Here is a 24,495-nt window from a genome sequence, read left to right as displayed (position 1 = left end):
GAGCACCAACTCAAGATTTACACAAGAAAAAACGGCTTTAAATTAAGACAAACTGCGCCGACGTTGTGCTTGAAACCTCCACACCCTTCAGTGTTGCTGGTAAGTCTCAAACTTTTACTTCATCTCAGTGGAGTTAAGCGGGTTAAGTTTGTCCGAAAAGTTTTCGCCTGTGAGGAGAAAAAAACAAAAAGAAGAGGATTCCTCCTATTTCTCCCTGAAACCCATGAGGGAGCCTCATGGACGCTGCTGGACAAGAAATGCTGACAGTACTGTTAGTGTGTGTACAAGTGAAGCCCGGTATGTTTGTACACTAATAAGTCCCATACAAAATAGAAACTTTCCTTGGCACGCTGCCAGGAGCTCAGAGCTAACGCAATATTTGAAATATAATGGACGTAAAGTATGTAATATGTATTTTATTTGCTTTTTTTTGACTAAAATCGTCTAAATGCGGTTGTGTTTATGACTCAAATGATGCACTTTCCTTTCCTTTCGATCCACAATCCCATTTAAACGACAAGGCTTGTGTTTAAAACTAACTTACAACCCTGCCCTTTTACTTATTCAGCTGTTGCATAATGACAGTTAATTGATTGACAGGTCTGAGCGTGAAACAACAGACATGCACACATTTGTCCTTGATTGGCAGGTGGGAATAACCAGGTAAGAGGATCAGTGGTTTACAGGTGCAGATTACATTACATTACATTACAGTCATTTAGCAGACGCTTTTATCCAAAGCGACTTACAATCAGTAGTATATTACATATCATTCACCCATTCACACACTGATGACAGGCTACCATGCAAGGTGCCACCATCAGACTCTAACTAACATTCATGCAACATCCAGTCCACACCGATGGCAAGCCTTCAGGAGCAACTTGGGGTTAAGTGTCTTGCCCAAGGACACATCGACCGCCAAAGCCGGGTATCGAACCACCGACCCTCTGATTGGAGAACTACCTTGCTCTCCACTACGCCACAGCCGCCCCAGATGGGTCTCATAGTCTCCCCTGAGGTGGAGCATGATGATCATAGGATTAAGTGAGTGTTGTGTTTGTGATGAGTTCATTAGGATGAGACATTCCCTTTCAAGATAATGTTTATGGAATCAAAGCACACACACACTGTTTTACCCTGCTGGGGTGTATTGCGTTGGGACAATAAAGAGGGGTACATTAATATGAAGTCTTGTACATTGTGACAATCCTGGTTTCCTGTTTGAGGAAAGAGGATGAAGTAAATGCTCTGCAGGTGCTTCCTGCAAAGAGGGCTTTTACCAGGGAATTGTCATTCACACTGGCACCTCAGCAGTCGAGTTCATGGAGATGTGTTTTGTTTTTTTTTGATCTCACAACAGCAATAATTCTGTACATGACATCGTTTTTTTAATCTTGATGATCCTTTCACTGCATTCGTTGTAATTCTGTACATGACATCGTTTTTTTTATCTTGATGATCCTTTCACTGCATTCGTTGTATATGAATCGCTGAGTAAGTAGAAGATGCGGTGTTGTGAGACGTCTTGAACCAGACTGCTTTCAATTAGGGCTTTTGAATTTATATTTCCACATCCAGTGACATGCACTTGTTCATTGGATGTTAGCGTTACACCATAACACAGAACGTGCCATTAACATTGTGCCACACTTATGTAACTAATCGGCACACAGTCCAATCATTTCCACTATTGATCACAACACCAATGAGCCGATGAGTAGGTCAAAGCTGCTGGCATCACCTGCTCAGCTGTTGAGACACCGACTCGCGTCAAGTGACGGATCAATTGAATGTGCTGTCTGCGTTAAAATGTTAAGTTACTTAAAGCTGCACTAAGCTAGACGTCTGTAATCTGTTTTTCTTATTGAACACAGTCCAGAGACACTTGGACTCACCGCATTAGTTTTTTCTTATCTTTTCTTGTCGGCTTAGTTTCCTCTGGTGAATTTATCTCTGAGCTATCAATATATAAAGCTGCATCAATTGATGTTTTTATATTCAACAAATGAAACAGTGACAATGTGAAAGCTGCCCCTAATTGGCCAGAAAATGAACTAATGGAAGTTGATGGTCAAACCTTTCAGGCTGAAATTTAGAGATCCAATGTACAGTATATAAAGTAACCTAGTGTGGCTTTAAGTCAATATTTTGTTGGTCCAGATGATAAAAGAACTACAATTATACAGGTCTTTGTAGATCTTGCAGCTGCATTCATTCATTTAAACTTAAATCAGATTGGCTCCATTTTGTTTGATCCTGAGCAGGAAGTGTTCAATAAAAGTATCCGATAAAGGAGCTACTTTGTAATTGTAACTTTTGTTTAAGCGGGATTCACTGTGTAAAACCGAAGGCATCATCGTTACGTTTTTGCCCTTCAGACTGAACGAGTCACCAGATCACTGTAAATACAGTAGGGCCCTCTGTTTCAGACCAAGCTGTCACTGTTTAGCTCTCAATGAATGAGTAGCAGCCCCAGTTTCAACTTATCTTCATAGCCACCATCTGCTTGATCTTTGGCATCAGGCCTCCGCGGTTTCGGCCTGCCAGGGCTCCCGAAGGAAGTTAAGACCGACACACGCACACGCACACGCACATGCACACACACACCAGATGAGACAAAGGATGCTTAATGAGTTAAACATGTGCATGGACACATATGGGCTGCGATGCTGTGTGTGTGGATACAATGGAGATGATAATGAAAGCTTGGATTACCCCTCATTTATTTAGGGTACAGCTTACAGGAACTGTCCAGTTGGTGTGTGCGTGTGTTCTGTAGGTGCATGCATGAAGCGTGTTTACTGTCAATGGTAGCACAGTACGGCTGACTAACCCTTTATTATTGATAGATGAAGGTTTAGATAAGAAACATTTGTATGTAGGATAATTTATTAATCTGTGTATTCTTTTAATGCTACGAGTCCTAATGTGGGAACAGTATTGTTCTTACATTTTAAAACAAAAATCCTTATCTGTAAGCTGGTGAAAAATGTCTATTTGGTTGATTTGAAGTTGGTTTTCCTGACATTAAAATCATAAATCACACAGTTTTCATTGTCATATCCTGTCAGTTTTAGGTCTGTCATGTTTTATTAGATTTTTCCATTTAAAGTGTCACTTCCAAAGACATCCTTTAACCACCCTTTAGATGGGGTTGTGATTTAGAGGCCAACTGCTTAATCGTTTTTGCTGATTAATCGGCGCTGATAGGACGTTTTTCAAACTACCGTTATCAGTAGAATTGGGCTCCGATAGTGGCAGATGAAAACGCATGAAAAAAGCAAAAAGTTATTCTCCTCGTCATGAAACAAAACCCTCAACGCATAATTCTGACGATAGGGTTAGAAAATTTGTGCTAAACTTTGTGGTCCCGGTAACCTCTGATTTCACAGCAAGCTGACCAGACCTATCTGACCCGTTTATCTCCGTCCACAAAACTTCTCTCTCAAAAGTATAACTCAACCCTAACATCTCATGATTATTATATCGTCCTTTAAAAAGCCTCTATCGGTCGACTTCTTGTGTGATTGTGTTTCCGCTCGCTGAAGTTCAAAGGGTGCACATGTTTGTCCCACCATGTCTTAGCACTGGGGAGGCTTATTAAGGTGAAAGGTAACCCAGTTTCTTTTTTTTAAATCCTCCCCCCCCACACTAACTAGGATGGTTATCTGACAAACAAACGTGGCTCATTAGGCTGAGCCTGACGACCCCCTCGACCTTTCACGTCTCCTTGGCCTGACCTTCTGTGAAGAGTTGAGAAGGGGCGACGGGGCTGTTTAGGCTACAGAGGCTTATCTAAACTGACCCTGATGAAGCTTGTTACATGGCAACATGGATTGTTTGTTGTCGATCTCAGTTTGTGGTTAACAGATCCTCAATGATTGGCAGAACTCACAGAGAATAACATCATTTGGTTTGACCGTATCTAACCCATGTGAGGGGTTATCAATAAAGGAAGGGCTCACATGATTAACTGATGTTGACAATAAAGGAGGTGCCCAAAAAACTGTATTTACACTGGTAGGTTTAAAGTAGTAGACGTCCGTTATGCTGACCTGGCGGTTTGTGGCGGCTAGACATGCCTGAGTTTTGAAATCAAAATGTCCCTGCGAACCGCCTGTTCCCTCCTGGTGTGCCAATCTGTCAACAGTTTCACGTCCCGGAGCAATTATAAATGAACACATGATGTGATGCACTGTTCATTATGGGATGACCGTCAGTTGCAAGACTTTTGAAAATAACAGCAGAGGAAAGAGCAACGGTCAGATTGGTGTGGGAGTAAGCTCAGGTAATTCAAACTGCTGCCCTGCCTGATGCCCGCCCTGCCACTGGAGCAATGATGTAATTGCAGTTATTTTTTGTGTGTGTGGTGTGTGTGTGTGTGTGTGTTCAGCAGAAACGGCTCAGCATGGGCATCTTGCCAGTTCTGCTGCAGCTGAAAGGATGCTCTGCTGCCTGTGTTGGTCACTGCTGATTGACTCAACCGACTGATTGCTGACATCATTGGGGGGGGGGGGGGGAATGAGGCTAATGGCTCAGGCAATGGAAAGTTTAAAAATGTAAGTTCAGGCTGTGCAGTTGGCAGAGAGTGTTGCCATGGTGGTTACAAACAGACAAGTTGTGGTTTGGCCGTTGGTCCATGTAGTAATGTTTTCAGTCAAAGTTAGGAAGACAGCGTCTGCTAATGTGGATTACTTGAACGCAGTGACATAGACACTCTAAAGCTAAGGCCGGCCTCTGCATGTTTCAAGCAAACCAGTGCATATGATGCGTCACCTGACTGCATCACACAGCCCCCATTCATTCATTCATGTTTTCATAAACGGCACTACTTAAAACATAGAGCATATTTGGCGTGCCCTTGGGAAGCTACTGTTATACATTGGAGTAACTGTTTGGATATTCTCTTCTCAAGTTATTTGCTGTTTCAAGGTTTGAAATATTGTTAGGAATCTCTTTGTCAATTCATCTCATCTTAGCTGTTGTGTTCAGTTAGCTTCTTGCCTCTTCTACTGAGGGACTATGAACAAGCACTGGCTTTGTAAACAAAGGCGGCTGTGGCGGCCAACAGAGTGAGACATATTGTCCAAGGCTTCATACAGGATGGACAGTCCAGATGAGGTTGAATAAAGATGTCCTTTTTTGAAAAGCAACACAAGTTTAAAAAAGGGCTAGTCCGTGGACAGACATGTTTTGGATACAAACATGTCTGATTGTATCTTCCGTTTGACCCAACGGACAATCTTGTGTGGCGGCTCACGTGCAAGCTGATGGTCCCTTTTGTGCTGATCCGTCGGGTCCCTTTACCGGCCAAGGTAATGGAAAGCAGGGCAGGGAGTCTAAACCCGAGTCAGCAGTGAGGGGGGGCTTTGAAATCCTGGTGATGACCCGATGGCGTGTACTGAGCTGTGGATTAGCATCACACAAATCAAAATGGGATTGGCAGGTGGCTCCCACTCATTCAAGCCTTTAAGATGGATTTTACTCACCGTGTCTCACCTCTAAGGAAAAGACCGCTCCAACAAGGACGAGAGGAAGGAGGCCAAGAAATGTTTTAATCCTGCTTGGGGGGGGTGTAGTAGTCTTCTCTATGGGAAACAGTGATGAGCAAGCTTGTACAGGCTTGAGGGGGTCGCTTTAGAAACTAAGGTTTTATTGAAGATGTTGTGCTCGGTTTGACAACATGCCCTTGATGCATATTTACTTTTCATTGTCCTCCACTGAATGAATTTCCCTCTCGCGGCCAGGCCCCATCTGTAATGAAAAGGGGGAAGCCGGGCTCCAAATGAAACGATCCACCGACAGGGTAATTAAGTCCAGACACAAAGGGCTCAGCAGGAAGGAGTTTAATAGAGGAGGAGTTGGTATTCTCTTGGGGGAAGTTTGGCCCAGCAGAACCCTTTTTGGACTGCAGGAAAGTAGGAAGGGCGCAGGAGGTTCACTGGCCCGCAGCCACTTCACACCACGGGTACACACACACACACACACACACACACACACACACACACACACACACACACACACACACACACACACACACAAAGGTATTACTCATCCGTTTCTGTCTGCTCAAATTATCAAAGGAAATGCCTAAAAATAGGGCATCTTCTTCACATTGAAAAACACTCAAAAAAAGATTGTGTCCAGGAGAATCCTAAGTGAGAAGCCTTTAGGTGTAAAATATCTGATGCAACAAAAACTGTGTCTACAGGCTGCACGGTATGCTGGAAACAAATAGCTAACATGACACACAGGGGGTTTAATAGTCTCTTCTTTAAGGCACTCATAGCGTTGCACTTGGTTGTGCACACAAAAAGTGATGGAAGTAATCGTGTGAAGAAAATAAGAAGACCACTTGAGAGAGAAGGTCAAATCCTGATAAATGTTTAGCCTTACACATCTGGCCAAGCGGTGATGCTTGAAGAACTGCCTGTGTCAGAAAGTTACGGAAATTGCCTGACTCTGAAAGGTATCGGGGGGGTTCAGGCGCTTTCAGATTGTCATCAAGCACTTTGGATGAAGCCCGCTGACCCCTTAAGACTCCATCACGTGCAGAGTGGTGAACAGTAGGGGCCAATTTTCTGTTTTTTAAAGTTGTTTTTTTGAGTTATTGAAGGGGGCTGAAAATTATTCAGCTAAAATTAGATTAAAAAGACATCATGAGAAACTTGCATATAGAAATGTTTTTCCATTTCAGCATTCTAACTGATTAGGTAAAGCTGGAGGGAGCTGTGCAGAGCAAACATCATTTGTAACCCATGCTGTAATTGTGAATTGATGAAATTAAACATTAGTTTCCCTGAGGGACTCAAATAACACAAAGACTACTGGAGGTTCTTTAAAAACTGAACATGGGCGACTTTGGTTGTGTTTTATTGCTCATCATGTTTACTCTTTTATTTATTTATTCTTCTGACAAATGCACAGTACCATGTAGTGGAAAATGAAAATGACATCAGCGCCTGAACATTCTACTTTTAACTCATTACATAATGCGTTTTTCTTTCTTTTATTTATTTATTTATTTATTTACACTTATGCACGGGTGCTCGCATGCACCGCCGGAGCACCGCAGGGCTGCATGCGTGCGCCACGTGCTGTGTGTGTTGTGGCGACGGAGCGTAGTGGAGGTGGATGCAACTCTACTGTCTGGAATAGTGCTGATCCTCTTAACTGATTACTAGCTGAGACCAGAGCGAGAGAGAGGCGACCAGCGTGGGGAGCATGCAGACAGATGTCTCACCCCCACCCTCAACAAAACACACACAGCATCTATGTTTAAGTCAGGATATAGGGAAGCTCGTACGGGATTTCTTTAAAAGACTCCGAGTCTATTATATTGCTCATTTGTACTGGGATAAAGGCAGTTCCTTTAATGTATTCAGCAGCTTTTCCTGGCAGGAAGTGTATTGTGTATTGAGCACTTTAAGGAGAAAACCGGCTTCTTAATGAGGAAAGTTGGCTAAATTAGTTAGGCCACTTTGTTTATATTGATACATCCCTTCAAATCAAATTTGTGCAAGATGTGTTTAAAGAATCTATCTTTGTGGGTGCACTAAGAGAAACTGACACAGTCGTCATTAAATTCTTTATTTTCTGTTTGTTTGTGAATGCGTGTAGGAGCCCTGCAGGTCTGCTACCAACTTTTAAATTGAATGGCCATTAGTAGAAATGCAGTTATGATCAGTAGCGAATCTAAATATTAAACGACTAATCGGCAGTTTTTTTCAATTGCATACATGTGTAACAATGCAATGTTTTTTATTTTACAAACATCTGGAAACATCATCTGGAGTTGATGCATAAAAGATGGTTGAGTCGATTCCATGTGGAAATCCTACTTTTCCTGAGGGGATAAAACCCACAACAAAGAGTTTTATTTGGCTCATAACGAGAAATACAGGTTGGTCAACCCAAACCTGACCCGGGTCTTTTGTGAACCAGGTTTCTGTGCCTCATTGACTCGGTTAATCCCAACTTGTCTTTAGAAATACAGGAATGGCTCACATGTGCACCAGAACAAACGCTAATGTGAGTAAACTGAATGGGGAATTGTGGTTCTGTGAACAGGGTATTCCCAAAACAGCAAAAATGATCAAATAACCGCTGCATAGAAATCTGAGAACATAGTCTGAAAAACTGCCAAATCTCCTGTGAGAATTTCTTTTTGAAAAAGATGATGGAGGAAACGGCACATTTCAGATCTAAAGGCAGAAGAGTGCCGGCATTGTTGGAAGTCATTTCTCCCGGCAACCGTTTTGGGAATGTGCGTGGTCGTGGTCGTGGTCGTGCCCGGTGTCACAGTGTCGCACCCTGCCCTTTCCAGCGTGCCACTCCCAAGTTCACCACCATTATAAAACATGTTTTGTCTTCGCCTCCCCCTTTTTTTGGCTCCGATTCTCTGGCCCTCCTCTGTGCTTGACATTTGACTGTGTGTGGGGGCCTTTGGTCCCTGTGGGGAGTCACGCTCTCAGGCTCTGCCGGGGCCCCAGATGCACACAACTGGAGTCCAGAGCCAAAGATTTGCCCTTTTTGTTCAGAGTGAGCCTTCTTGCACGAAAGAAGCAGAGCCATTCTGGATTGTTTTCCTCTTTTGAAATCCTAAATGTCTCCGGTCGGTCACTGTTTCTGGTTATTCCGCTTTGTGGCCTTGAGGACATTGCTTAAAAAGACTTCACTGACTCTTTTGAAATCCTCTCAGGCTCGTTCTAGATGCCACAAATCAAGCTTGATCAGTCACTAGCCTTGTTTCCATTCAGTTGTCAAGTGAATTTAAAGAGACTCTTAAAACTAAATGCAATAAAAGAAATGCGGATTGGGGGCATTTTCTTCAATTCTTTTTGGAGCTAATAAACTGCTACATCGTAATTTGATCAGAAGTTGGCGCTGTACGCTACAAATGGCTGTAATACGCCGGTAAACACAAGTAGAGTTTGCGAACTGAAAAAAACCAAGTTGCTTTCTAACCATCTTAGATTTAAAAAATGGAGAGAGATCTTCAGGAATTTGTTTTCCACCAAAAACTAGCTCAAGCTTTGAAACCGTTTAAGCAGATTTTTGCCATTTCCATAAATCTGTTCTAATATAACATTTCTATGCTCTTTTCTTTTACAAATCAAGAGTTATTCTCTGGAATTTCAGATTCTAAAGACTGCCATTGAATCTTTGAACAGCACAAGTTCGAATTCACTTATTTTCATGTTTCTGAGCATTCAGTACAGTGCATGATTCTGTGCCCCAGGACACTTGATGTAATATCTTACACAGTACGTTCACAAAACGAACCCGTTAGTGGTGCATCTCAGCCAAACAGAACTGTAGTCATCAGAACAGCTGTGGAAAACCAACATCTGTGCATCCGAGTCGAGAGTGTGACGTAATAAAAAAAAAAAATGTCTCTTTTAGAGTTTGCTCTCTCCAAGGAAAACTTGTTGGTGTTCCACATGGACGCAGGTGTCCTCTCTCATGAATCTGACATCAAGAAACAGAGACAAGCTCACTGCTTTCCTGTTTCCAAACCCAAACTTTCTGAAGAGTGCTGATTTGTGAGGTTTTGGGGGGGATTGGACGAAAGGGAGGTGGGGGATTAAAAGGAAGTGGTGGTACCCAACCCCCCACCCCCCCACCTGCCTTCCACCAACCTCGCATCCTCCATCAGATCTCATTCCATTTCATCCCATCCTAGTTGGGGAGTTCCTGGTTTGGTGGCTGAGAAGGTGTGTGTGTGTGTGTGGGGGGGGTGTGTGTGTGTGGTAGGGAGGGTGGCAAGCTAAGAAAACAATGGAGGCTTTGTGAGAGGGTCCCGCCGTGACAGGATTGTTTGGGGGGGGGAGAAGGGGGCCGGCCAGAGCTTAGCGAAGCGTAGCCACTTCATTAGTCAGGGCTCTCCGTTTGCACCTCCTCCTCCCATCAATCCTCCCTCCCTGTCATTCTCTCGCTGCCACTCCTTCGCCGCTCACTCGCGGAGCCACAGATGCAAGGGGGACGCTCTGGCAGGACAGCACCGAGCGCAGCACAGGTTTTTGTTTTTTTTGACTCGGCATCTACAAGGATGTACTCTTAAAAGGCTGATCGCAGTTGTTTCGGCACAGCTCCCTTGCTTGACAACCGTACCGCTTGTTTGTTTGTCCTGAGGTAAGTTGTCTTGCGTCGTCATCCCTTCCCTTCCCTTCCCTTCCCTTCCTCGGCCGCTGACTTGCAGCTTCACTCTCCCCGGAGCTGCAGCTCTGGTGTCGGATGACGGCACGCAGCACTCTCATGCAGGCTGAGGGTGTGATCTTAATGGTTCTGAAGGCGTTTTTAGATGAGATGAGGAGTTGTTTTTCTGCTTCTCATGTACATTTCTTCACTCTGTGCATGATGACATGAGTGGATAACAACATGCAGCTAGAAGTTTCACGAACCCATTTTGGAGTACATTGTCGGGTTTATTTGAGGTGATGCCTGTGTGTCTGTGGAGCATGGGTGGGGGGAGGGTGGTGGTGGTGGTGGTAGGAGACTATTGCCTCAGCTGTGTTGACCAAATTATCAGTGTTATTAGGATCTACGTGCTTGTGATTGCTTCCCCCCCCACACATTGCCTCTCTTTGTCAAACACAAACCCTCAGGGACAGTGGAGCGTCAGGGTAATCCTTCACGTCCTGTGTGGGAAAGGGCAGAGAGGAGCACTCAGACTAACCTCATCACTTCCTCGTGAGAAAGTCCGATCCTCTAAACTCACTGCAAGTCATGCAAAACAACAACATCCCGGCTGTTTTCTTTTTTTTTTTTTTTTTTTTTTTTTTTTAACCCAGAGGGCCGTTCACAGCATCCCGAGTGCTCGTTTGCGGCTTCTATCGATGTTCAACCGTCCTCTCTAATGTTCCTCGGTTACTGCTTTATCACACTACTCTGGTCATGGTAGCTACATGGTATTAAACTTTTCCAGCCAATACATCAGGACGCCTGGCACATTTTTTTATTTACTAATTAGATGACACACTCATTACACAGCGAATAGTTGAAGACTGGAATGTCTTCTTTCCTGATGTGCGGAAGTACTGTAGGTGGAAGAGCCACATGTCTGAAGATATTGCAAAGAGCTGCACATGCTAAAAGTGATAATCGGAGTATGTTCCATATAGAGCTTAAAAGTCCCCGGGCATCATTCAAGAACCACTTGGAACAACAAATTTGTTCTTAAGCGGCTTGTAGAAGTGATTTAGGAGAACTTGCTGCATTCCCTTATTTTCAAGTATTTAGAATTCTGTCTGTGGTACAAACACGAGTGAGCCAGACCTTTTTGTTGGAGTCGTGTAATTTTGCAAGTTTTTCCCCTAATGGATTGTATATTTCACTACATTGAAGATGCATTGGATGATGCTATTGTAGAACTCTCCAATATTACTAGGTAAATCTTAGATTATTTAACCCCCTCCCTCATCGATGGCTTCGCTGTGGCGAGACGTTTTTCATATGGAACCATTTCTTCTTTATTTCAGTGACCGTGTGACCTTCAGGTGACACTGCAATAACGGCACTTAATATTTGTCCCCATTTCTTGACTCAAGCAGGTCCTTTTTATTCAGCTGCTGACTATGTTAGAATGATAGAATTTCCTTTATTGTTATCTGAAAGCAGGACGTCAATAAAGGAAAGACAAAAAGTAAAGACCGTTAAGATAAGAAGAATAAGAAAATGGAGGTTCAATGTGTGTAACCAGTTAAGGTTGCAATGTCATTCTCAGGGTTTTATCATTTCTTCTCTTGTCCCAGGAGTCATAAGGCTCCATTGTCGGTATGGACGATAAACCACATATATGTTTATATATCATTCATTTCTCGCTGATCTCTAACTCTCATCACACTTAAGTTTTCAATAGATAAATTCAGACAATGTATCTATATTGAAAACTTGAGTTAGTTGAGAAGTTCGATCCAATTCTCGTGTAAAGTACGGAGCTAGAACTAGACGAGGCTAGCTTCACTCTCTCAATGTGTCTACCAGCTCCTCTAACATGTACTTATTCACATGCTGTGTCTAATATGTTTATGTTCGTACAATAACAGAAATAGAAAAAAAATTTTGGTCTAAGAGGGAGTTGGTAGAGTTGGAGGTGGTGGAACTATTTATTTACGAACAACAGTTGGTCACTCCAAGGTGACAACAATCCTGCAGGGAGTCACTGCTCCTGGCGGCTGTTCACCAAGAAATAGTTACAGTATGTAATAAATTCCCTTTTTCCCCCTGAATTTAGCCTTTAGCAAAAGCTAAGCTAATTGCCTCCTGCCTCCTGGTCGTATCAGTCTTCTCATCTAAAATGTAAAACTGTTTCTGCCTGATGAGGCGACCATTTGTACCTCCTCATTAACACTCTGAACTGCAACGTGACGGCTGTACAACATACCGGTTTGATACGATACATTTTTTGACCCAAGTCTCTGTCTTATCTTTCCACAGAATGAAGAAGTGAATCATCTTTGATCGCAGTCATGACTGTCCAGACTGGCATCCAGGTAGGCTCATCACCATCTAGATTGGATTAGGTGCACTTTGATTGGCCCAGTTGGAACATATAGTCCTTTTAGTCCCTTGTGTATAGAGGTACAGGTTGGAGATGACAGACTAAGAAAATGTCACATGGCTGCTTTTTTCTTTCAACACATCAGTGGATTAGTTTTAAATGTCTACATTGCAGTAAGGCTGAACCTGACCTTGATATAGCGCCCTCTTTGGGTCGATCAGTGCCATTCTTGGTGTCAAGGCAGTGAGTCACCAATCTGTGTGCTACATCGGGGGGAAAAAGTTTGGAGACTGTGCTGTAGTTACTCGGGTTAAATAAAGAAGTGCAGACATCTGTCTCCCACTCAACAACTGTGGCGAGCCCACCTGTGTGTCAGCACGCCGTCTTGTTGATGTTGTGCATGTCTGACGTTCCACCGCTCGGACCCCGAGGAGTTCCTCCACACATTTTTTGGAGAGGGAGTGGGAGGATTGTTCAACACAATTTTTATTTATTTTTTTCGCTTTCCCTCCCAGCAATGAAATGTCAGCCATCCCAAAAACCCAAAACAACAAACGTATCGTGTTACAGATTTGTCACATGGCAAGCACCTCGTGAGAAAGGCTTTTTTTCTCTCTCTCTGTCATCTGGTTTGGAATAGTTCTGGCTCCCCTCGCCCGTCTTGGACCGTGGATATGCAAAAATATGTATCCCAGTGCTGTGCACACAACATGTGGCAGGAAACAACTCAAACAGATGCCGACGTGTTGACGAGGCTGTGAAGTTGTTGATGCTCGAGCTTCAGATGCACTAAAAGATGGTGTTAATTAGCGTGTTTGTCTGTGCCGGTAGATAGTTTGATTCGTTGTATGCTGCCTTACATTTCCCTAAAATCCTTTTTAGTTTTTATGAAACGCGGGTAAGAATAGTTTAACATAAAAAGGAATAACCCTTCAAGGACAATTCCTGGTTTGTTTGTTGTTTTTATGCCTCGGAGACATTCCTTGTTCTTGTTGTCCGTCCGTCTGGTTCATTTTTGTGAACGAGATGCTTGACTCAAGAATGCGCTAATCAGAATTTGGATGTCAGAGGTCACTGTGACCACACAAAACAGGATTTTGGCCATAAATCAATTTCACATAAATGTCTCATAGGATAAAAATGATGAAGTGATGACATTTTGGACAGACGTGGATGTAATATGCTACTAAACAGGTTTGCGGCAGCATAAACTGTGATCGGTAATCATTGTTTTGTTTTTTTTCTCCTTCTTTTAGTTTTAACTTCTTTTACAGTGCATTGCATTTCCATTTCAATACCAAATATCAGAGAGAACAACAGTAGGTGGTTTATAATTGGCATCCTCTATAAAGTGAAATAAAATAGTCTCTCGTTTCTCTGTCACGGCGCGAACATGTTTCGTTTATGCATGCGTGTTTTGTAGATAACAAAGTGGATGGTATTGGGTGTAATCAAAGGCACCCTGTGAGGGTATTGATCCATTTCAGGCTGTGGTGATGCTGCAGAGACCGGGACACTGCAGCTACTCTCAAAGCTCAGCTCAGAGCTTCACTGCCCATGTAGAGCACAGTCACATTTGATAACTGGTCACACTCCTGACTGCTCTGTTCAGCCGTGCTGAAAATGCACGCACTCATGGAAGTATAAGTGGCATACGCACACATCTATTAATGCAAGATTAGGACCCTTTACAAACCATAATGTCTGCAGGTTTTGGATTCATGCCTCGGATGTCTGAGCAAACTTTAAAAAATCTGTTTTGATGGCTACAAATAGTTGCTGAGGGGCTAATAACACAAGTTAACTTGATGGGTTTTGGAATTTCTCAACATGTAATCCTTCAATTCAAGTTCAACAATAGAAAAAAAGCCGGTCAATGGGCAGGGCTAGTTGTCTCCTAGAAACAGCGTTGTCAGGTAGCTGTAGAAACTCTCTCAAACACACACACAATCTAAATGACCAAACAAAATGCCCAAGGAGCTCTCTGAGTATTAGCAAAGAGCAGCATGACCCTGTTAGTTCAGCCTGGCCAAACCAAACACCTCTGGGTTTAGTCGTGATCCTTGCGAAGTCAAAGGTCAACAACCAGGCCATGGGAAGTTTGGGAAGTAAAAAAAAAATGCAAATGTCCCATTACATATATAGGGAGAAGGGATTATTTAATTTGATCAAATGTAACTTCTAGTTCAAGTTGTCGCTGAACATCAGACAAAGCTACAGTGAGCAAAAGAACAGTGAGGTTTTTACTTTCTCTTTCTTGCTTCAGGCTTCATATACATGAATCATTGACGCACAATGGAGAAAAGGTTTTAGTAAGGAACAGATGATGCAGTCATGAGAGCAGCATATGTAATGAGAAAGAATCTTTGGATAGCAAGAGAAGATCATAATCATGAGAAAAGATCATGAAAACCTTGTGTGTGTTTATGTATGTACTTCTTTTCTTTTTTTGATTTACGTGAGATTTTACTACTTCCTACTCTTCTCTTTGACCTTCCTGCCATTGACTATTGTTTCAGAGAGCTCAGACGTCCTTGGTATAAGTGGCTCAGGTTAAGAGCGTCAGATAAACCCCTCACACGTAAATAGTAACATACAGGCCTCTCGGAACGCTGCATTTCATAGCAGGATTATCAATCCACATTCCAGAAGTGATGAAAGAAAAACAGATTTACCTTCTCTATACACTGTGCAATGCAGATTGTAGTTCACAACACTCTTCTGCTGTAAAAGCCTTATGCTCTCTGTGAACCTGTACGCAGTCAGGTGACGGCGTGCATAACCTCACTGTCCAGTTGTCTTTTACGTAACTTCTAAACGCTACGATGCTTTTCTAATTAGCTGGATGTGGAGAAAGGCACATATGTTGTTATGAACCCACAGTGCTGTGAAGTGTTGTGTGTGTGTGTGTGTGTGTGTGTGTGTGTTGTTGAAGTGAGGTAACCTTTTTGCAGTTTGGTACATCAGGTTTTTTGCCACTGTCTCCCGCTTTTATGTGCGTGCTCCTCAGTCCTCCCTCTGAACAACCCTTTGGGGTTCAAAGGTCACCCTGATGTTGTCAAGTGTGGAGCTAAAACATTAAAAAAAAAAAAAAGTTTATTCTAAGAGCAATGACGTCGCTAATTCTAACACTGAGCTAACTAGAGGGCCTTAAGGGATATAAATGTTTCAAACGACAATCCAATGACTCATAGACTTTATCTAAATGGGTCAACGTTGGATGTTAAAGAGACATGAAGTTCAGTTTACTTGTCACAAGAAGCACTACTTGATGTGGAAAAAAACGTCCCCAGGCATATGTTGGCTCAGGCCTATGGAATTTATATAAATCATTATGAACTGGAGTATGGGGTTTGGAAGGAGTTGTCATTAAGGATGCAGGTGGATCAAAGAAAGATGCTGTGTAGTTACATCATGGGAATTGTAGGATTGACCCATACCAGGGACTAAAAGTCAACGTTACTCAACTTCTGCTGCTTTGATTAGTTTTTTTTTTTAATCTGTCGCTTAATATTCCCCTAATTTTACAGGGGTCTAATACTTAATTATTGGCCCTTGAAGTGTGAAATCTTTTCAAAGTTTGCAGTTATTCTACATAAAAGATTTTAGTTTTCCTTTTCTTTTAGAAGAAAAAAAAATCCCCTCATTAGGCTGACAAAGTTTAGGTTCAAGGTTGAGCGTTGTGGCCAAATCTTAACCAGTCATAATGAATCCAGACTTATTGTCACTCTGCTAATTAGTCTTAATCTTTTCTACTGTGCATTGTGAGATTTAATCCCCAATTCCCCCTTACAGAAAGAGATTTTGTCCCATAAACATTTAGTACCCGCTTGGTCCAAAGCTTCATTAAAGCTATAACACACACACACACACACACACACACACACACACACACACACACACACACACACACACACACACACACACACACACAAAAGTATCCTAAGCAGTGCTGTCGGGGCATCAGCAGCACATCACTGTATAATAGCCTCTCTGTTGCACCGGCCAGAAGGTTTCCTGTTTTGTAGGCCGAACAAAACACGATGAACTCAATTTTAATCACAATAACCCATTCACTGCAGCGGACGCAGTGTCTCGGTATTGCTCGAAGACATGTGATGGACACCAAGATTACAGGCTGTATCTCAAACAGATGTCAACAGACTGGACAGGGGGGGGGGGGAGTTATGTAATGTCTGGACAAGTCGTCATAGTGCACATCTGCCGCTGGTTTCTAGGTTGCCCCTCCTGTTGCCTTCGAACAATTAAAAAGTTGAAGCAAAACAACGTGAACATTTTGTAAATGTTATACACAACCTGCTGTTTCTGAAGAACAGACGCTTTGTCATTCTATATCTCTTTAAGTATTTAAATCTTTGACAACAATTTGGGTTAAAAATTTAGTTTGTGCATATTTTGTCCAACTTTTGTCTCCATATTTACCCTAAAAATATGTCTAATTTAATAATAATTTCACTAAACTGCATGGTGCATGTTAAACAGGATTATTTTGCCTCTCCTCCTTCATAATGAAGACTTAGTGAAGTCTTGTTGCTGTAAAAGACAGAGCAGAAGTATGAGGGAGAAGGGAATGGAGGGCTGTGACAGTAGAGATGGATATGATGGGACATCCGTGATCAGCGGCCCACTTCAGGCCCCGAGCTCTGGACTGCGAACCAGTGACAGACACCCATTTAAGCAGTCAAGTGCAACGGCATTCAGTCGTCTCTGTTCTTCCTTTTGGATTTGCAGTGAAATAAAAATAAATAGGTTATCTATCAGTGGACGAAGAAAGAGGTTAAAAAAAAAAACTAATAATAGTGTGGTTAGGTGGTTGGAGATTTGGCTGAGGTTGTGGTTGTTTACTCAGAGCGTGCGGTGTCGGAGCGTGCTGCAAACTCCACTAGAGCGTAGAAGTGAAATACGGTTTGACTGCCTCCATGACGCATCCTCTCTGCACGGATGGGTCACTAAAAGTCCTCTGATATTCTCACAGAGCAATGCTGAATGGTAACTAGAGTATGATAATGTGGAGAAACGGCTAACCTATATCCAGGGTTAAAAAGCCATCCATAATAAGGCGTTACGTGTGTCGGGGACATGCCCTGACTCATCTCCCCATGAAGAGAGAGAATCTGTTCTGCATTTCTTTAAAAGTATGTCTTAAAACCACGACTAACTGCCATAGTAGCACTCAGATCAGACTAGTGAGACGTTCTTCTGTTTGTGTTTCTAATCCTTCAAGACATACAAGGAGACGATGCAGACAGAGCACATTGGTTTTTGATTGTGTCTATAAAGGGTTAGTAATCCTTCTTCCTCTCGTCTTCAGGTGTGGTTCGGCGAGAAGTTCGATGCCCCGTTGCGCAGCCCCAGGAGCCCCAGGAGCCCTCGTAGCCCGTTGGCACAGCGGCACGGCCCCGGCCTCGCAGACGTCTTCCAGTATGACCAGTGGTTGGCAGTGCGACACGAAGCCACCCTGGTGCCCATGCAGGAGGATCTGGCCATCTGGCTCAGCGGCATGCTGGGTAAGAGCTGCGTGTCGACTACAGCTTTTAGCGGTGGTGTCTCAGTGCTTCTCTGTCTGGTATGTTGTTTTGACATGTTTCAGGGAAAACAGATGTGGATTTTTTTTTTCTCTCTCTGATTGGTGTTTTAGTACATGGATAATTACCACAGAGTAGATGTGTCCTACCTTTTGTAAAGGGTTGCCAGGCTGACAACCAGGCATCAGATTTTGTTTGCAGAAACTGAAAATATGGTTGGCATTTTCAGTCCTGATTTATTTTAAGTAATTAAGATACAATGCACTTATATACGTCGGCTTTAATAATTGAAATGTGTCGTGTGTTAAAATGTGAAATGTTTACCTGTCATGTAACGTTGTTCATGCTTTGCAGTATAATTTTCCATCTAGATTAATCAATTTTTGCATTTGTTTGTGATGTTTACGGGTTATTCAAACAGAATAGCATAAGTAAACGCACCAACACACGTGAAGCAATGTCTGATTTCAGTACTTTAATATCACTAGTGCAACACATTTTAAATGATTATTTTTTATTTTGGTGTGCACATCTTACAGTTTCCCTATTTTTTTCATTTTTAAAAAGTGGTTGCTACTGATCATAACGAAAAGCCTAGAATTGGCTTCTCAAAATGATTGCCCATGACAACCTGGCAGCCCATACTGTTAAGCCCTGATATGTGAATCAACTCTGGGCGGTTGGATGCTTACAGTTTCCCCCTCCTGGCTAGGAAAACTACCGAAGCACAATCGACTCCCATGTAATTGGATTTGGATGTTGCCATTTCCACCAGCGCCTCAGCAAACAACAGAAACGGGGAGTGGAACAAAATCCCTAATTTCATCCGACTCTACAATTATACTGACATCTATTGTCCCTTTATGATACAATGGAGCAGTGAGGAACTGAAACTGACTCCATTGTTGACTGGTGAAACTTATTTTATTTTTTAAAGAATCAGACCGTTGAGTTTTTTCTCATGAGGAATGTGGGCAGGTACCGAACACTCATCATGAGCTATTGGTACCGTGACCTCGATGACCTGATTGACTTTTTAAAGCCGATCTGATCGCTTCAGAAACAGGTGGCTTGCAGCGGATAGAGTTTCAGGCCTGGAGGCTCGACCGCTGTAGTGTGGAGAAATACACTTTTGTTGAGCAATCTTTTGTTGCTTAGTGTTTATTTCTGGATTTTGTTCCCAATGTGAATTCAGTTCACATGGCCTTTGTTGAGTTCCCTAGGGCGGTGATTTACAACAAGGGGTCGTGGGAGCGCCATAAAACGAGTGCGTAGGGGAGTCCTGTGCAACTGACAGTGTGTTGTCTTTATAACGTCCTACAACAAAAGACACAGTAGAGGGGAAAAGTCATTTTGTGTTTAATCTGGGCTTTAATTATATTGTACTGGAGATTTATTTTGGACTCTCAAAACAAGACAAATCTCATCTTTTATAATGTTCACTTGCAGATGAAAAAGTTGGATTATTTGCATTGTGCTGTAAATTTTTAACTCTGCATCTCTTTACTTTTCCAGGCGAGGAGGTGAGAGCAGAGTTTTTCATGGAGGAGCTGAACAACGGCGTGAAGCTGTGCCAGCTTATCGGCGTGCTGCAGACGAAGATCGCCCAGAGTTGCCCCTCCGCTCTCTGCAAGGTGAGTCAGACTGCAGCCAGGAAAATAGCTGCAACCTGTCGTCAGAAGGGCAGATTTAAGGCTCACACACGTGGGATGTTATGGGAAGAGCGCAGCGGGTCACAGAACAGAAAAATCTCTGACTCAATTAATTTGAAGTCCGGTTAGCAGCACACGTGAGATTCCTGCTTCTGTAAATCAAAATGTCTCTTGGTGATCTCCCTCACAGCTGTTCCCCACGAGGAAGATCGCATGCAAGCGGGACGCCTCTCCAGGTTCCTTCTTCGCTCGAGACAACACAGCCAACTTCCTGGCCTGGTGCCGCTACGTCGGCGTGGAGGAGACATACCTGTTTGAGTCGGAGGGCCTCGGTAAGAGCTGCAGCAGATGTCGCCTAAACTATCCACTTATTTCAACCATTCTCTTTTCAATGTGTATTTCTGTATCACTCTACGAGAACAATGCTCCCCTCTTTGTCATGAAAGATAAAATGAAGCAGATGTGGAATCCATAATGTCAAATTTGCCTTAATACTCTAGATAGAATTTCAAAAAAACCAAAACGATATTCATTTCAAATAAGCCTGCCGTCGCTCTTTCTTTTCAAAATAACTTTTTCTACTTAAACTCCTCTGTTGCTCTCCCCCATTCTTTCATTCTTGTACAGCCTTAACTTTGTTAACATCCAGCCAACTAAAATGAAGTTGTGTCTGAGTAAATGTGACCTTTTGAACTTTAAGAAACAAGGACATTGTTTGTTTGATACGACCTGGCAACCCGTTCCTGATTATGTAGAACCCACAGTCACTTATTAAAGTGCTACTTCTGGTGCTCTGGCAAACATTGTCACAACCCTAACTGCTTGAATAACCAGATAAAATAAATAAATAAAAGTAATGCAAAGTCGAAGGAACCAAAGTTCAAGTTTTGTGTATCCAAGCAAGTGGAACCAAGCAGACACTTTCAACAGAAGAATGTAGCCATAATCTTTTATTCCAGAGGATCGAAGTGCAACAAAATGCCCAAATAACTTTCATTGACCTTTCTTACACCAGCCAAGTCATGCTTTAAAACTTTGGTAATGGTATCATGATGAGTTTCCCTGCATGTGCTTGGCCACTGTCTACCTTTTTAGAAAAAAAAAGTTTTCCTCTCAAGCTTTTATTTTTTTTTTAGTGAGCCTGGTGAGTCCAAGACAGTTGTAAAATCAGGCCAAAAGGAAGTGGAAGGAAAGTAAAAAAAATAAGCCACCTTGTGCAATCATATGCAAGAGCAAACAACTCCTTAGAGTTCTTTTAAACATTTACTAGGATGTAGACGTGATCTGTTCAATGAGAACACCAGCTAACATGAATATAATTAACTCCACACTGTTGTGGAAGATGTTGTAACAGACTAGACTGCGGCTGTAAGCTCCTTTGCAGAGCTCTTTCCTTTAAGCCTCACTTCTTAATGGTTTAATAGGATCTGTTGTGGAGAGCAATCGCCCTGAGTACTCAGTATGGGGGGGATCACTTCATTACATGTAATGGCTCTCCAAAAAAAAAAAACGGATCGGGGTGATTTAAGAAAGGCCATACGTCTGCTGTGATTATACTATAAACTTTTGTTCAATGACCGTCCTTGTGCGACTTTTTAGAGTTTTGCCCCCAGAGCTCTGTCCTCTTCTGCATGAATCACCCGACAACCCCTCAGGGAATCACTAACTTTATCTTATGCGCTCACAGTGTCACGTTTTGCGAAATGTAGCACGTGAATTTTTTTTATCGCACCTCATCCCCCTAATTTGCCATTGCGCTGTGTTCTACTAAAGAAAGCTGAGATGGCAGCTGCTTCTTCGCATCATCTGACCGTAAACTGTTGTGTTTTCTGCCTCAGTGCTGCACAAGGAGCCTCGGCAAGTCTGCCTCTGCCTCCTGGAGATCGGCCGCATCGTCTCCAAGTGAGTATTTGAACGCAGAGGAGGAGGAGGAGGAAGAAGAAGAAGATTCAAAGGTAGACGCTGTAAACTCTGCCGTGTGTCTCTCAGGTACGGCGTGGAGCCCCCTGTGCTGGTGAAGCTGGAGAAGGAGATCGAGCTGGAGGAAACTCTGCTGTTGACGGAGGAGCCGCCTCCGGCCGTCAAAACCTTCAGCGTGTGCTGCCAGCACGGCGGCCTCTACCAGCCCGGGGTGAGTTCTGACCCACGAACAGAAGCTAAACGCTGTTTTCTGAACTTGAACATGACATTTTTCCAACTGGCAGTCGCTATCGCTGCCACCAAAAGCTTTCACCTAACAGGGTTCACAGCTGGCCGCGCACAAATGAGCATCATAGAGCATTGAAGGGGCCCACAGCTGATCTCGTTAGCATCACATCGTCGGTCCATGTGCGACCCATTTGAGGCCGCCTCATTGGAGCCCCACGGGGTATGACACATCGCAGCTGACCACGTGACGCTTCCGACCGGCCAGCCACCGTGACTCACTGAAAACAGCCTCGAGTACACACAGGGATGAGATGTTCATGTAGCACTCTCTCACTGTGCGGTTCCTCCTCAATAAACACTTTCTAAATCGTATCTGATGGAAGTTGTGATCCTGACACCATCAGTGTTGAAGGGGTTTATTCCCCTAAACAAGGCTCAAATATTGTCAGTGTTTTGTGGGGGGGGGTTATTCCCAGAGGAGACAGCTGGGCTAAAAATAGCGACACTCATTCAAGTGGAAGGCAGTTTGGATAAAAGCATTTAACTTGTATATTTGTTCCCAGATCCATTTTTATTTTTACACATAGAAAATAAGCCGTTTGTGAGCTGCAGCTTGTAGCGAATGTTGCCAGTTGTTTTGGTCCAGTTTGTCTTCATGCCCTCGTCACTGGGGTCTCCTCTTGGGAGATGCATTTGAAACCTTTTTTTTAATTCGATATGTCACTGCTCGCTTTCGGTGGGTGTAATTTAATTATTGCTAACTTATGCAGCAGCAAAAACTGGAGCCTCCTAAAGGTTTGCTTTGGTTTCCAGTCATCTTAGGTGACACCCAATTAGCTTCCTACCGTTGGGTTTTAAAATAATCATATCGTACGTTAACAAAGAGATTCCAGTGTTTCTCCCAACATGGCCGCCTTATGAGCCTCTTTTGTCTCTTGTAGGAGCACGGCCTGGACGACCCACCCTGCAACTGTGCCAACAGAGTCTCCATTGAGTACCTGTCTGAGGGACGCTACAGACTGGGAGACAAGACCCTCTTTATTCGGGTGAGTGCTCTCCTCGGCTCACTTCACCTCAGTAATCCAGATAATTTACTCAGTTGGTTACTTGTTGAGCTTTTGAAAATGTATTATAGTAGTAGCTTTTAGAATCCTGATCCAGCCAGATAATACAGAAAAGGGAGATAAAGATGCAGCTAAAAGTTGCAATGGTCAATTTGTGTAATGCAAAAAGCAGAAGCACACTATCACTGATGGTACTGTATAAAACAATAGCTGTAAAGTGTATAGTACTTATAAATACTGTGTTTACATCGTATTACGATGCCTCGTAGGATATCCTGGCAGAGATGTAGGAGTCTTCACCACATCACTGCAGGCTGTGATTGGACACATGAAAGCTCGTTACTCGGTAGTAGCCGATCGTTAGACGATGACATCATAATTACTCTGCTGTCCGCGGTGCCAAGCCTCAGGACAGACTCTCATTTATAGATCAGCAGCTATTTTCGGAAGGATTGCGTCCATGTTGATTTTTGACCGTTTGACCCCCAAACCAAACGTGTCTTTCTTAAGGGGAAATATTTTTACCTGCTGATTTTATTTCCCCACACAGATGCTTCATGGGAAACATGTGATGGTGCGCGTCGGCGGCGGCTGGGACACACTGCGAGGCTTCCTGATGAAGTACGACCCTCTGCGAGTGCTGCAGTTCACCACTCTGGAGCAGAAGATCCTGGCCTTTCAGAAAGGCCCCCCCGGCCTGGGAGGTCACCATGGCAATGCAGCTCCGCCCCGTCCTCCAGACATGGACCCCCTCGCCGCTGTCAACGACCTCATCTCTTCCTCGTCATCCTCTTCCTCCTCCACCTCGTCATCCTCTTCCTCCTTCGGCTCGGCCTGTAAGACGGCGACTGTGACCGCCACGGGTCAGACGTGTCGTTCGTATGCCGCTTCCCCGGTCTGCACGCCCACGTTGCCCAGAAAAGGCACTGCGTCAGCGCCCAAGAAGAACCTGCAGGGGACACCTTCCTCCCCAGGAAGCCCAACCAGCTTCCCCTGCCCATGACAACCACCAAAGCTTCCTCCTCTCTGCCCTCCACGCCTGTGGGAAGCTCCAAACAGCCTCCCAGCCCAGGGTGTCAGGGTGGGCAGGTCCATCGCAGGGCTCTGACTCCATCCTCAGCTCCATCACTTGCCCCTTCAGATCCGAGGCCCGCCTCCAAACTAAAGCTCAGACCGTCACCGCGCGGCCCCGCCTCTCATCCCAGGAGCCCCGTCTGCCCCGAGCCGTCTTCCAAATTCCCCAAACCCTCAAGCCCCTGCACCTCTCCCATCGCTGCCTCCATGCCTCGCCCCGTCACCGCACCAGCACGGGCCCCCGCCCCTAAAGATGCTCGACCCCCATTGGGCACCAGCCAGCGCTCACGCCTTGCGCAGCGCCGTCCGAGCTCCCCAGCCTCGCGCCTCCGTCTAGAGCCCGCCAGACGGGTGCGGACGGCCACAAGAGGTGCAGTGACGCCAACTACCCAAACCCGGACCCCCACCCCCAGTTCACGGACGGCCTCCCCGGGGCCATCAAAGCCTACATGCTCCCTGATGAAGAGCAAAGCCAAGGGGCCGGTCCCGACCAAGGTTGCTGCTGC

At 44.0% G+C, this 24,495-nt stretch overlaps 1 protein-coding gene across 1 annotated transcript; it reads left to right on the top strand.

Moving 5' to 3' along the window:
* On the top strand, positions 1–24,009 carry gas2l3 (growth arrest-specific 2 like 3). Its single transcript, XM_054624491.1, has 9 exons — positions 1–99; positions 12,442–12,497; positions 17,838–18,033; positions 19,567–19,685; positions 19,894–20,035; positions 21,542–21,605; positions 21,693–21,834; positions 22,793–22,897; positions 23,466–24,009. Exons 2-9 carry the CDS (start codon positions 12,474–12,476, stop codon positions 23,916–23,918), a joined length of 1,245 nt encoding a protein of 414 aa, XP_054480466.1. The 5' UTR covers positions 1–99; positions 12,442–12,473; the 3' UTR covers positions 23,919–24,009.
* Positions 24,010–24,495: the final 486 nt, after the last annotated feature.

Source organism: Anoplopoma fimbria, chromosome 23 (assembly GCF_027596085.1).
Source record: "Anoplopoma fimbria isolate UVic2021 breed Golden Eagle Sablefish chromosome 23, Afim_UVic_2022, whole genome shotgun sequence".
Classification (NCBI taxonomy): Eukaryota; Metazoa; Chordata; class Actinopteri; order Perciformes; family Anoplopomatidae; genus Anoplopoma; species Anoplopoma fimbria.
Note: the sequence above shows the minus strand (reverse complement) of the source record. Positions and strands in the feature narration are given on the sequence as shown.